Source organism: Cryptotermes secundus, unplaced genomic scaffold (assembly GCF_002891405.2).
Source record: "Cryptotermes secundus unplaced genomic scaffold, Csec_1.0 scaffold120, whole genome shotgun sequence".
NCBI classification, from domain to species: domain Eukaryota; kingdom Metazoa; phylum Arthropoda; class Insecta; order Blattodea; family Kalotermitidae; genus Cryptotermes; species Cryptotermes secundus.
The window spans coordinates 1,231,743-1,245,611 of NW_019742442.1; the positions used below are offsets into that span (position 1 = coordinate 1,231,743).

General features: G+C 42.9%; 1 protein-coding gene across 3 annotated transcripts in view; it reads left to right on the top strand.

Moving 5' to 3' along the window:
- The window catches only part of LOC111873102 (myelin regulatory factor), a 225,641-nt gene that overhangs the window by 161,164 nt on the left and 50,608 nt on the right, over positions 1–13,869 (top strand). For all 3 annotated transcript variants that reach the window (XM_033754964.1, XM_033754962.1, XM_033754963.1), the window contains 2 exons: positions 5,351–5,444; positions 12,093–12,362. In XM_033754964.1, the coding sequence (XP_033610855.1) occupies positions 5,351–5,444; positions 12,093–12,362 (364 nt within the window). The remainder of the gene's footprint in view (positions 1–5,350; positions 5,445–12,092; positions 12,363–13,869) is intronic.

Here is a 13,869-nt window from a genome sequence, read left to right on the forward strand (position 1 = left end):
TCTGGCTTACATTTTGTACAGTTCATCTTAGTGTTTACAAGCCAGTCCATTCTGTAAAATAAAATAATCAATCAATCAACCAACGAAAAGCCATTATATCATCAATGCAGCAGACCTATTATGGACTTACTTTCGCTCGTCTCTAGAGCAGTAGTGAGTAAGTAATAACCCGCGGGCCTGAGACGGTCCTAGAAAAATTTAGTGCTATGCAGAGATGTTCGCACATTACTAGAAATACGGCCCTATATTATGTTTCTTATATACAGCAAGTCTTGTAGATACAGCATTATAATAAGAAATATACAACGTAGACCAGCATCTGTATTTAGAAGAAAAAGCAATTGTTGAGGTCACTGATATAGTGTTCGCTGTTCTCATTCGCTGCGTTTGCAGCTGGAAATGAGAACGCCAAGTAGGACTAATTTCCAGTTCATTTCATCGCCTCTGTGGTCTAGTGGTCAGAGTTCCTGGCTACAGATCCAGAGATCCAGGGTTCGATTCCCGGCGCTACTAGATTTTCTGAGAAGTAGTGGGTCTGGATCGGGGTCCACTTAACCTCATGAGGATAACTGAGGAGCTGTTTCAAGGAAATAGCGGTTCCGGTCTAGAAAACCGAAATTAAGGGCCGTAGAAATCCGTTGCGCTGACCACGCGACACCCTCTATCCGCAAAAGCTGGCACTAACTTCGCCGACAAGCGACGGTCGCTCGGTCGGTATAGTTCGTTTGCGGATTAGAGGCCATGGAATTTCTTCATTTGTTCTTCGTGTATTTGTAGCGTATTTAACAAGGCTGTCAGTGACCTAGGCTTTATAAATTCGAATGATTGGACTGTAGAAAATAATGAATTTTAAAGGCACAGAAAGAAGCGAGAATTGCCTTATTTTAAGACATTGCCCGTATTTTGCCTAGAGGCTCAGAGAAACGCCACGAAAACAGTCTGTATAGATATAGGCATGTCTATAAGTCGGATGCGAATCATTGCTATGATGGCAATATACCAGTTTCTTAACTACTTGTATTTTCGCAAAGCCTTCATGCCCGCGGTCGCTCTCCAGCCCCAGATAGTATATAATTGCCACCTCCGATATAGAGGGAATTACAGCCTTCAGAACTTGATGCAGTTTTGTATTCGCTAGAGCTCAACTCCCGTTTCTTCAAAAACCTTCGTATATCTCGTTTTAGTTCACGTGTGTGTTGCAGTATTTGTCTGACATTCTTTGTTTGCTTCTGAACAAAACAAGTGAGGTTACTTGATCCACTGTTGTTCCAGCGTCTCTCCCCATGTCACCCCACGGTGCAGTGCACGCCAAACCTAAACACCATCATAGTTTATGCAAATGTGACATTTATTAGCGCAATGGCCCGACTAAACACCGCGTCCAGATAACCATCGTCACCTGGGCTTAACCTTATGTGTAACATATCCAGCACGCAACTGCCTTTAACCGGAGTTTTGTCATCCGGAAAAATAGCGGTCTGCTATAACTCTGTCTGCAGTATGCTACACGCCATTACTGTTCATGGCCAGAGAAAGGTGTCCCGTTCGATCGTAGGTAGATTAACTGTTTTGGTTTTGCTTCTTGGCTACTAACGGCCCCTTTAGTATTGCCTGACTGAAAACCCTGGGTTCAATTAATTAAGCGCTAAGCCATGAAAATGTATAAGGGAGTGGAGTTCACCATTCTGAACCTCAGAGCCAGAGTGATGTGAGTGTTCAGCTTCACTTGCCTGTCGCTTTACCCCGGTACATATTGTATGGCCTCAAAAGGCACGATATACATACCAAGTTTCATGAAGACTGGGTGGGGCATTCGGGTAATGCCTCTACAGTTTTAGAGGCCGTTGTGTCGGTACTACTAGTGACAGGGATTTCTTAAATATGACGCTGAGATGCCGCTTAATAGTTAATGTGGTTGATTATATAGAGAGAAACACACAGACAGGAAGGTGATCTCATCGATCTAGTTTCATTTTTTCGAAATAAGGAAAGTAGGACATAAAAACGAGACACATTACAACAGATTGGAAATAAATTACCTGACAAAAAGAAATAAAAGCTTGTATATAGATAAGGTCCACAACATACATATGAATAATTTTTCAGTATGACATACGAGTTTATTTGACAACGTGAAAGGACATGAAGGCATATGCCTGTCTGTGTGCATTGTAATGTCTCTACTGTTGATTAGAGTTGTCAGCAGTAGAATTTATGACCATGCAGTGCAGTATCCCTAATTCAGAGTAGTCCTTTAAACAAGCCATTAAACAGCAAAACCAATAGATCTGAGGGGTGCAAGTCGAGAGTACACATTTGGAAAATTTGTGTATTTCAGATTGCAGAACAGTTTTCCACCATTTTGTTTTGTGACGTTCACATTGGTTTAACGTTTATGATTATGGTTGTAAGATTTGAGGCTTTCACGGCGGTGACTATGAAGAAAGCAGTCTTCTGGGATTTGGCACCGTGTATATGTGGTGTTAACCGACGTTTCGGAGGAACGTATCGCCCCCATCTTCAGGGTTGAAGAAGTATAGGTAAATCTGCAAACACGGTGCCAAATCCCAGAAGACTGCTTTCTTCATGATTATGGTTGTTTGTTTTCTGAAAATGTCTTTGCCGTTGTCGATGTATTTTTTATAAGTAAAATTCCTCAATTAGTTCAAACTGGGACTTTCCTCGTGGTAGCTACAGGCAAATGTACAGTACATGTCGTCAGAAATGAAACACCTACATGCTATGTAACAGTGGCTGTTTATTTCTAGTTCAAAGCCTTTCGAATATGTTTTATCCGTATGCCTGTCTGCATGGAAATTCCACTGTATTAGCGTCCTCCATTCTAAGTGTTGGTGTAGTTAAACCCTGTATGCTACAAGCTGGAAGGTTGCTGGTTAGATTTCCGATGAGGTCATTGAATTTTTCAATTGCTCTAGTCCTTCCAGCTGCACTGTGGCCCTGGGGTCGGCTCAGACTCTAACAGAAATGAGCACCAGAAATTTTCTTGTAGGGTAAAGGGCGACCGGCGCGTAAGCCTCACAACCTCATTGCTATCTATGAGCCGACTGCCAGAAAGTGTGGGAGCCTCGACGTCTCATAAACCTATGGGCCACCACGGCTTGTTACGGAGATAGCTTTACCTTCTTTTATGAAGTTTCCATTGCAACTTACTTATAGACCCTCCGCACTCAGCCATTGGTAGGTAAAACTAGAAAAATGCGGTGAAACCCAGACTTCACGTGTTTCAATTTATTCTTTTCAAACATTACTCTATTCTTCGCTGTAATATTTGTGCGTCAGAATTGTGTATTATTAAATAAGAGTAAAGATGAAGCAACAGGTTCGTGCATAATGTTGGTACCTATCCGGATTCGATCCCGGGTCTGGTCAAGTGGGATTTATGGTGGACAAAGTGGCGCTGGGGCAGGTTTTCTCCGAGTACTTCGGTTTCCCCTGGCAATCTTCATTCCACCAATTGCTTCACAATCACCCTCACCTATCATCTGGGGCTGGTACAATAGGCCAGGAGTGGCCGCAGTACAAGGGACTTAGTCCCACCCCACTAGCGATTAAAAAAAATGTACAAAACTATACGGCGTCACATTCCAGAAGACTGTGATCTTAATACGTATATTGGTACCACCATTTTTTTCAGTGATCGATTGACCTTTCAGGAACGAAATTGAGCAGGGAGAAAATGCTATTTCTGAGCGATTTTTTTTTTCAATTTTATATTGACAATAATTATTTCATGAAAGTGTTCCTTTAGATTCTTGATAACAATTTTATTGATATCTACTGAGTTTGAAGATTAAAAACGCGGGGAGTCGGTAACTCTCTGTCAGTTAAGTGATGATTTTGTGCAGACTACTTCATACAAAGAAAACATTTTTGGTTGAGCCTCATGCATATACATATTAGGAAGGTTATTTGAGAGACTGCGGCAAGTCGTCCGGCCGTTCAGGCGGAAGTTCCGCGCGCCGTCGCGTCAGATCGGTTAGCACACACTCGGCCTTGTCGACACACCAGTATCACACCAGTAAATACTCGTAGCTGTACAGATAGCTTGAACGAGCTTATGCGCTGGCCCATATATAAATCCTGAGTTTCATGATACTATTAACAATGCTACTTTATTTGACCAGGGCACGCGGAAGTGTAATTTGTTGAGACACTATACTAGAAGCCGGAAGATCGCGGGTTCGATTTCCGATAAGGTCATTGGATTTTTCAATTGATCTGATCCTTCCACGCTCACTATGGCCCTGGGATCGACTCAGCCTCTAACAAAAATGGGTACCAGGAATCTTCCTGGAAGCAAAGGGCGGCCGGCGCGTAAGGCTGAAAGCTTCATCGCCATCTGTGAGCCGATTGTTTAGAAAATGTGGGAGGCTCGACGTCACACAATCCTATGGGCCTCTACGATCTATTACAGGAATAATGTTACCTTCTTACTTTATTTGATCTGTGCGATAAGTAGTCATGGCTCAGTGGTATTGTCTCGTGATTGAGTGAATACAGACGAGTTTGGATTGATAATTTGATATATTGCACAATTATAAACACACAGCTTGTAACTACAAGTAACTGTAGCGCTAACTCTAATTCACACACTCTGCAGTTCCCTACAGCACGTATGAAATCTTCTCAGCCTACTGTATCTTCACCGTTTGTAGCCTGATAACGGTTTCCAACGTCGTAGCTTCCTCGGCTTCCGTGTTCAAGTGCTTACTGGCCGGCTACCCTCTTAGAACTAACTGAACTCTTAGAATTGTCTTGCCGTGGAGACCTACTGGGTTGTGAGACATCTAGGCTCCCACATTTTTATAGACAGTCGGCTCACAGATGGCGGTGAGGTTGTGATCCTTGCCCGCCGGCCTACCTTAACCACCAGGAAGATTCCTGGTACTGATTTGTGTTAGAGACTGAGGCGACCCCAGGGCAATATTGCTGCTGGAACACGCGAACTTCCGGCTTTTATACTATTTGTATAAAAAGAAAACTTTAAAAACAGGCTGGATCAACCTCCTATCGAATGGATACCGGGTGCTCTTTCCCCGTGGGTAAAGCAGCCGGGGCGTGAAGCTGACCACTCACCTCCAGTTTATGCAGAGGTCAAGAAAATCTGGACCTGCACATCCACACCCCCATACGCCTTCATGATATAGTGCTTAATTCGTTAAGCACAGAAACAACTTTACATTTTTTCATACCTACTAGTACAAACTATTGTCGGGAGTGTGGAAGCTCATTCAGTCTCAAATGACACGGCACATTGGTGGAGGAACACAGTGCTTAGTTTACGTAGTGCCGTTACTTGCAGTGTAAACCTGTCGTTTTTTTTTTGCAGGCCGGGGAGACTTTGTGGGAGGCATTGACAACGAGGCTTTAGACTTCAGTCAACTGGAGGACTTCATCAATGATGAAAATGATGCTAGCAATACGTAAGTAATTAGATTAGCCTATGTAACACTCGTATGTAAGCGAGAGATGAAATTTTGGATATGAAAACCTCATTCATATTGGAAAACATCATTAGGATATCGAAGTGTTCCCCGTCACCGCTCCCGGCGATTGGTCTAAACTTCAGTAATGACCGTTAGAACACTACAATAAAGATGTAGGGGTATAATTTGTTTCATGAGATAAAGATTAGAATCGAAGGAGTATCAAGCTAGGAAATTATAATTATTATTATTATCATCTATCTCACCTCGAGTCCGGGATGTTTTTCACTCTGTCAACTGTCGGTGATCTCCAATAATGCTGAATCTACCTTTCTTAACTTATTATCCAGACTACTCACCCCTGGACAATACATCTGCTCGGTAGCACTGCCACTACCCTTATTCAAAGCCACCCACTTTCATCCCCTTAGAGGTAAGCTTGGTAAGAATAAAAATTCGTGCAAAATGCAAGAAGTTCGCTGTACTGTTACTCGTTCTGCAGAGTCCTTTAATCTTTTAACAGTCAAGCCCTTTAGACGCAATTCGTATGAATGTTGGTTGCCGTTCAATTCTTGTTGCTGATAGCTCACAGATACCTACTGTGTTAATCAGGGATATTTCTATCTAGATATTCGCTATCGCATAAAAGCTCAGGGCCGGATTTGAGAAAAACAGAAAGAGAATCCGCAGATTTTATTGTCATGGGCGTTTCTCTAAAATCACGAATATTTATTATAAGAAATAACAACAGCAAAAGCATTGTCAGAACCTCTACATTTTGATTGCTCTTTGGCTCTCACAGCTCTAAATCCGGCCCTGCGAAATTAGTCCCTCAACCAGATTTGTTTTTGCGGTTAATTTAGTCCTCGGGAACGTTTATATTCCTAACACTAATTGTATTTCTTTAACTGACACTGTTAAAATATTTTAATGTTTTGTTACTTCAAGTGTAACATTTGAAAAGTGAACTTGTCTTATTGTCTGTAGTTATTGTTCTAATTTTACTCTTACGCTTTTCTCTTAGTGCGTTTTCGTAATTGGTTTCATTGATGCAGTTAAACCTTTCACTACATGAATTTAATTGATTTGTTAAAGCAAATCCTCCTCCTACGCGGGTTTGATTATTCTAGTCCTGCCAAACATGCTTTAGTAGCATACGAGAAGGCCGCGCCATAGCTCAAGCGCTTAGTCGCTGGCTTCCCACGGCGGCGGCCCGGGTTCGATCCCGGGTCTGGTCAAGTGGGATTTGTGATGGACAAAACGGCGCTGAGGCAGGTTTTCTCCGAGTACTTCGGTTTCCCCTGCCAATCTTCATTCCACCAATTGCGCCACAATCACCCTCACCTGTCATCTGGGGCTGGTACAATAGGCCAGAAGTGGCCGCAGTAGAAGGGACTTGGTCCCACCCCACTAGCAATAAAAAAGCATACGAGAAATACTACTTGCATTTTAAATTGCTAAGGACGGTTCAGCTTTTGCATGTGTATTTTTATCACATACTTGGTTCGTTTTATTCAGTGTATGCAGTATTGTAAATATTCAACTTATTTGCCATTCTCGCTAAGTTCGATGAGGGCGGATTCATTGAACGCACGGCATTCGAGGGACGTATTTCCCGCGTTTGAGGAGGGTTTACTGTGTCGTGTGCTTTATTCGGCACGGTCCTGAGTCAGTTCCGCCCGCATCACATTTCTCTGGGAACCATCTTGATATTATCCAACCAAAAACTGCCGTCCGTCCACGCGACCCCTTTTCAAGAAGTTTCTACGTCAAAATTATTGCTTACTTTGTTGCCTTTTCCAAGCGATGTACATATCCAGCTCCCCGTTATGTAAATCACCATGGTCGTTATGTAATTTCATGAATTGTCCAGTTACTTATTACCTCTTTTCTTCAACATTTTGTAATCGCTTTGTTTTTAGACATATTATTCATATTGTCACGCGTAGGGGGTGACTTATAAGACGCGTTTTGGATTGGATGTTTAGGTTTATTACACCTTATACATTCACACACTCGGGACGAGAGCTAATACAGCGCTATCGCTATTCTCCACACTTTACAGTTCACCGTTGCACACGCACTAGAATTCTGTCTTCACTTGTCGTATCCTGGCAACGGATTTATCACAGTCTCTCTGGCATTTAAAATCACACGTGAAGTCTTCTTGTCACAACCCAACTCATTTCTTGCCATTTTCTGCAGATGCCAGTTCCGAAGACTCGACTCGACTCGACTACTCTAGACTACTGTTTTGTACTCCGTCCCGCCTTCTGACTGTATCCTCTTATAGTTCCTCGGCACGGACCCCACGGAAATCACCGTCTATTAAGGATGCCTGTTTACAGCTTATTTGCATAGAAATAGACGCCCTATTGTTCCTCACGTTTACTTCTACGGGAATATGTTTACCGACCCGTTGCCGGGCAATGGGTATACACGTCACAGTGCATATACGCATACGTACGTACTTGCATATGCTACAGATAATGACGTACATACATATACATACAGTCAGTGGTAAAATTAATAAATTTGCTTGTATGATGTTGGCAGCTAGAATATGAATGGCCAGTTTTTACAGCAGAACGGAAATTTTCCCGAAAATACTATGTGCCTCCTGCGACGCTTGTTTATTCATTTATGGTTTATTTAACGACATTACCAGTAGTTCAGAGTATATAGCGGCGAATTGTAAGGTGGTTAGAGATTAAAAAACTTGAAAGAATATGCAAGGAAGCGGTCGTGACAAAATTTCTAAGTTGAGAGACAGTCCCGGCATTTTGCTGGAGGATACGAGGAAAATTAGTGCCATTTTTATTGTTCCTTGTGGGGTAAGACTGAGTCCACTTGGAACTGCGGCCACTAGTGGCCTATTGTACCAACCCCAGATGATAGGTGATGGTCATTGTGGAGCAGCCGGTGGAATGAAGATTGACAGGGGAAACCGAAGTACTCGGAGAAAAGCTGCCCCATTACCAATTTTTCCACCACAAATTTCACATGACTTTACCTGGGCTCGATCCCGGGCCATCGCCGTGGTAAACCAGCAAGTAGTCGACTGAGCTATGGCACGGCCAAAACGACGAGTAACTTCAGACAGAATAGGTTATTTTCGGGCTGAGATTTGAAGTCAGGACCGCACGAGTGCAAATCAGGAGTGCTGACCATTCGACCGTAGCGTTGCAAGTTTAACCGAAAATCGACCCCAGGAGACGGTCTGATGATAACTTGTCAAAGTCACGGGATAATATGTGCACCAGTGGGCAGTCGTTGTACAGAAAACTTTCCCACGCAAAATCGATAACTAATTTCAAGGGAAATGTTTTACGAAGGGCGGGGGCGAAGGAAATAGAATGAAAAAAAAAAAGCGTAAGGTGGTTTGGGTAGGATGGAAGGTGGATTGAACTCGGAAATGAACTACGCAACGCCTGGTAGCATGACCAGTGTAGATCCCAGCTATTATGTAATTNCCAAACTTCAATTTTCGCTGTTGAGCAGTTCTTGCGGTGCCACATTCTAGAGTGATATGCTGATCGCGGTACAAGTTCGCAAGAAATTTTCTTCATCGAATCTTATTTCCGCAACGAAAGTTCCGCAATTGCACATGTGTATGGCAGCATGGTCATTCACCGGGAATGCTTTACATTTGATGGCACATCTCTGATAAACATAATAACACCTAACTACCGACGAATCAAGAATAATTACAAATAGCAAGACCGAATGTAAACTGTATGAGACACAGAGTGGAAACACTTTTTTCATGGTAATTACCGTATTTACGCATGTATAGGCCGCACATTTTTTGCCAAAAAATTCAAGAGGAAAACTGGGGTGCGGCTTATACTCGTATTCGAAATATTCGAAATCACACTTCATTTAAAAAAAATTAAACGTTGCCAAATTTCGGAATAGTTTCTACTCCTGAAATAATATTCCAAGAAAATTATTTTTTTCTATAATTTCTGTCTGAAAATTTTGCTGCGGCCTATACACGCACGCGGCCTATACATGCGTAAATACGGTATTAGATAATATTCCATTTCATTTCTTATATACTTATAATATATTTTCACGTATTTAGGATGTGACTATAGACGGGGTTTGGATTTATTGCCCACTTGTATACACTACTCGGAACTACACTACAGATCACTCACACACACAGACTATTGTCCTCAGTCTATTACAGTCTTCACTATCCGTTTCCTGGCAACGACTTCTACCGAGGGAGATTCTTCAGCTTCCGGCATTCAGGTCCTTCTGTCACAGCCGGCCGTGAAGAACTCTTGTCAACTGACAACTCAGCTACCTGGGTCCCTGGTTTGTGGCCCTTTCACACCAACCTCCTACCTAGTCTTCTCTGCACACACTGCTTTTCAACTGAACTCTCTCGCTCACCAACCAGCTACTTCATGTCACTTAACTCGACTGCACTGCCGACAACTCCAACCCCAGAACAAAGTCAGAGTCAAGGCCGCGCCATAGCTCAAGCGGTTATTCGCTGGCTTCCCACCGCGGTGGCCCGGGTTCAAACCCGGGTCTGGTCAAGTGGGATTTCTGGGGGACAAAGTGGCGCTGGGGCAGGTTTTCTCCGAATACTTCGGTTTCCCCTGCCAATCTTCATTCCACCAAATTCTCCATCATAATCACCCGGTGCAGGTACAATAGGCCAATCAGTGGCCGCCATGCCGAGTGGACCCAATTGGACTCCACCCCCCTCCCTCATTATGCGAATTAAAAAAAGTCAGAGTCAAAGTTTCTTTGTGACTGGAGGTTTACCGCCAATCAGTTCCCTTTGGCGTCAAGGCCCTTCCGACACACGGTCATAGTTTTTTTTTCAACTGAACCCTTGTATTGCAGTACCTTATTTAGCATTCTCTCTAACGAGAAGGTGGCTTTTTTTGTTACGAATATGCTTGGCCTTTCGTGAAGTGTACTTATCTCACATATAGCACGTTACTGAGAATTCTTCCTTTTGCACTGTATATAAGCCCTATGTCTGTACAGGCTTTGCAAAGCAGATCATACCAATTTTACTAATCTTATGCTACAACTGCAGCTTAGTCACTTGAGCGGCTCCATTTCATGTATCTGGCAACTCGCACTCTGCTCTGACGTGTTATTTTAAGTCGCTTTGGAGTCGAATGAGGGTTGTGGTAGAAGCCATGAAAATTGGTGGCGATCTACCAGGTTTCCTGGGAGCCTCTTGTTCCGGTACTGTGGTCTCTGTGCCAGTAGTATCCGTCTGATGTCAAATTTTATTGAAATATGTTCAGAAGTTTTGGAGATGAAACATAGTGGGACATAAAATTGTAATTAATTATAATAAGATTGTTTATCTTATTTTTATTCGTACTTACAACTATGGAGTGTTCACTGAAGTACCTATCCATTCTTTCACAAACAGTTTTCAATTATTATGGTAATAAATTAATGAATTTACAATAGATTTGATTTTTCTTGAATCCGGGTTCAATTCCCGGCTCTACCAGATATTTTTTTCTGAGAAGTAGTGGGTCTGGAACGGGGTCCACTCAGCCTCGTGATGATAATTGGGGAGCTATTCCAAGGAAATAGTGGCTCCGGTCTAGAAAACCGAAATTAACGGCCGTGGGGATTCGTTGCGCTGACCACGTGACACCCTCTATCCGCAAAAGTTGGCACTAAATTTCACCGACAAGCGGCGGTCGCTCGGTCGGTGTAGTTCGCTTGCGGACTAAAATCACTGAGTTTGTAGGTAAAAAAGTCATACACAAATTTCATGAAAAGTGGCTACTTACAAGACCAGTAATCAAATCGAAGGATAACACCAGTACCAAATCAGTTCTGTTAATTCAGTCAACATCTTTAATTCTGGAGAAAGCATGTGGTACTAATTAGATAAAGAATGTGAATGAGAAAGGTTTTAATTTGGGGTCCTTGGTGTTGTCTAGGGTTGACTTCCAGAGGAGTAGAGTCTTTATATAGTGATATTTAATTGAAAGTGTGTTATAAACTTGGGGTATTGGTAGTGTGTATATGATGTTCCACTTTTTAAAAATATTTTCTTCGTCATTTTCTCTAAGTAGAAGCTCCCCACGCCGCTTACGGTAGCCGAGCGGTCTATGGCGTGTACTGTCTTCGCTCGCTTGGAAACCGTGATCGTGGGTTCGAATGCCGCTCTTGGCATGGATGTTTAGTTTGTGTGTGTGCGTTTTTCTGTGTTTGTGTACAGGCAGAGGCCTTGCGAATGTGTAAGATCTAGAAAAACCGAAGTGAACAGAGAAGTTCATGGAGTTAGGCCTAGGCCCACTGGGGCTATAGTGCCAAGGGGGGGGGAGCTCCCCACAATACCAGAATTCATATTCTTGACGGAATAGAGCAGCTAGATGAGCTATATAAACCTCATTGATCCTTGTATGTAATATTTTTCAGTTGACGTGTATAGCATGCAGATATTTTCTTGATAAGTCTGTTTAAGATGTTTGGAAGTCGCGTTCTTCCCTTAAAACCTCAGAGTAGGAGTTCATGCTTCACAACCATACAAAAAAAACTTAAATACTTCAAAGGACTGCAATAATTTTTACAAACAAGCACATTTATGTATTTGGGCTTCATATCTCTGAAAGAGTTAAACGACCCCCGTTGTTGCTGTTGCAGATATTTTGCTGACACCCTGGCACACAATGAGGCACCCCGTCCACCACAATCTGGTCACTCCACCACCAGTACACCAAATGTTGCACCACCACCCCCACCACCTGCTGCAGCTATAGTGAATGTTGTTGTGGAGCCAGGAGGGAGCTCCAGTCATCACATAGCTAGTGTTATCAATGCCAACAAGACGGTGCGGATGCCAGGAGGTGTGATTGGTACTTCAGCACCATTTAAGAATGGTGTTGCTGATGGCTCCACAAACTACACACATCCGTGAGTATCAGGGATTGTTTTCATATCAAGTGGCCATGCTACAAGGGTTACCACTCCTGCTTCACATATGTTGGTTCTCAGCCATCTAAATTCAGAATTCACAATTTTCCTGTGTTAATGTTTTGTATCAACGAATCAATGAATGGGGGAGAAGAGGAATGCCTATAGGATATTGGTGGGAAAGTCAGGGGGAAGGAGACCACTGGGAAGACCAAGGCGTAGGTGGGTGGACAATATTAAAATGGATCTTTGAGAGATAGAATGGGATGGTATGGATTGGATTGATCTGGCTCAGGATAGGGACCAGTGGAAGGCTCTTGTGAACACGGTAATGAACATTCGTGTTCCATAAAATGCTGGGAAATTCTTGAGTAGCTGCAGAATTGGCGGGTCCTCAAGAAGGGCTCAGCTCTATGAGTAATTATGTAAGTAATGCTCTGTCATACACATTGTGTCCAGGTTCTGTTAGGACTGTGTTCATTAAAAATACAAGACGTGAATTATTTCCAAAATTTCACTCTTTTTATTCAAAGTAGCCTCCTTCTGAATCAGTACATAGCTAGAATCGATTTAAAAGTTTTCAAAAACAGTCACTGTACTTCTTTTGTGGAATCGCGTTTAAAACTGCGGTACATTCCCTTTGGATGTCCTGGATGGTGTCATGACAGTCTCCTTTCATCGCCAACTTAACTTTTGGGAACAACCAGAAATCTTCTGGAACCAAATCTGGCGAATACGGAGGATGATCAAGGACTGTGATCCTTTTCTGGCAAGAAAAATCGCGCACAATCTTCGATTTGTGGGGTGGAGCATTGTCGTGGAGGAGCGACCAGGAACCTTGCTCTCGATATTCAGGTCGAATTCGAAGAATTCTCGCCCACAAACGATTGAGGACTCCGAGATAATCAGAATTCACTCTTTGACCTTCTGGCAGAAATTCATTGTGAATGATTCCTTTGGAATAAAAGAAAACGGTTAGGAGTGTCTTTACTCGACCCTTTTGCATGCGCACTTTCTTTGGTTTCAGCTTCTTTGGGCTCAACCACGCTGCACTCTGCACTCTACTGCTGTGTGAGAGGCTCATATTGAAAACACCATGTCTCCTCACCAGTAACAATCGATTTTGTAAAATTTGTATCACTTTGGGCCGACCGTAACATGTCTTTGCAGTGTTCGACTCTGGCATGTTTTCCATCGCCTGACAGCGCATGCGGTACAAACCGCCTACAGTCCTTCCGTATCCTCGGTCAAAATTTGAAATCTGGTATTCCCAAAAGCTCCTCGATGAGTCTTGCAGAAACACATCTGTCTGATGCAAGGATTTCGGTCCGGTCACTCTTTTAACATTTTCTTCAGTGCGACTTGTTCTCGGCTTTGATGCGCGTGGAGCGTCTTCAATGTCCTCCCTGCCGTCACGAAATACAGCATACCATCGAAAAATGTTCGAGTGACTCAAACAATCACTACCATACACACTTTTCATCATTTCGTACGCTTCTCCGGCTGA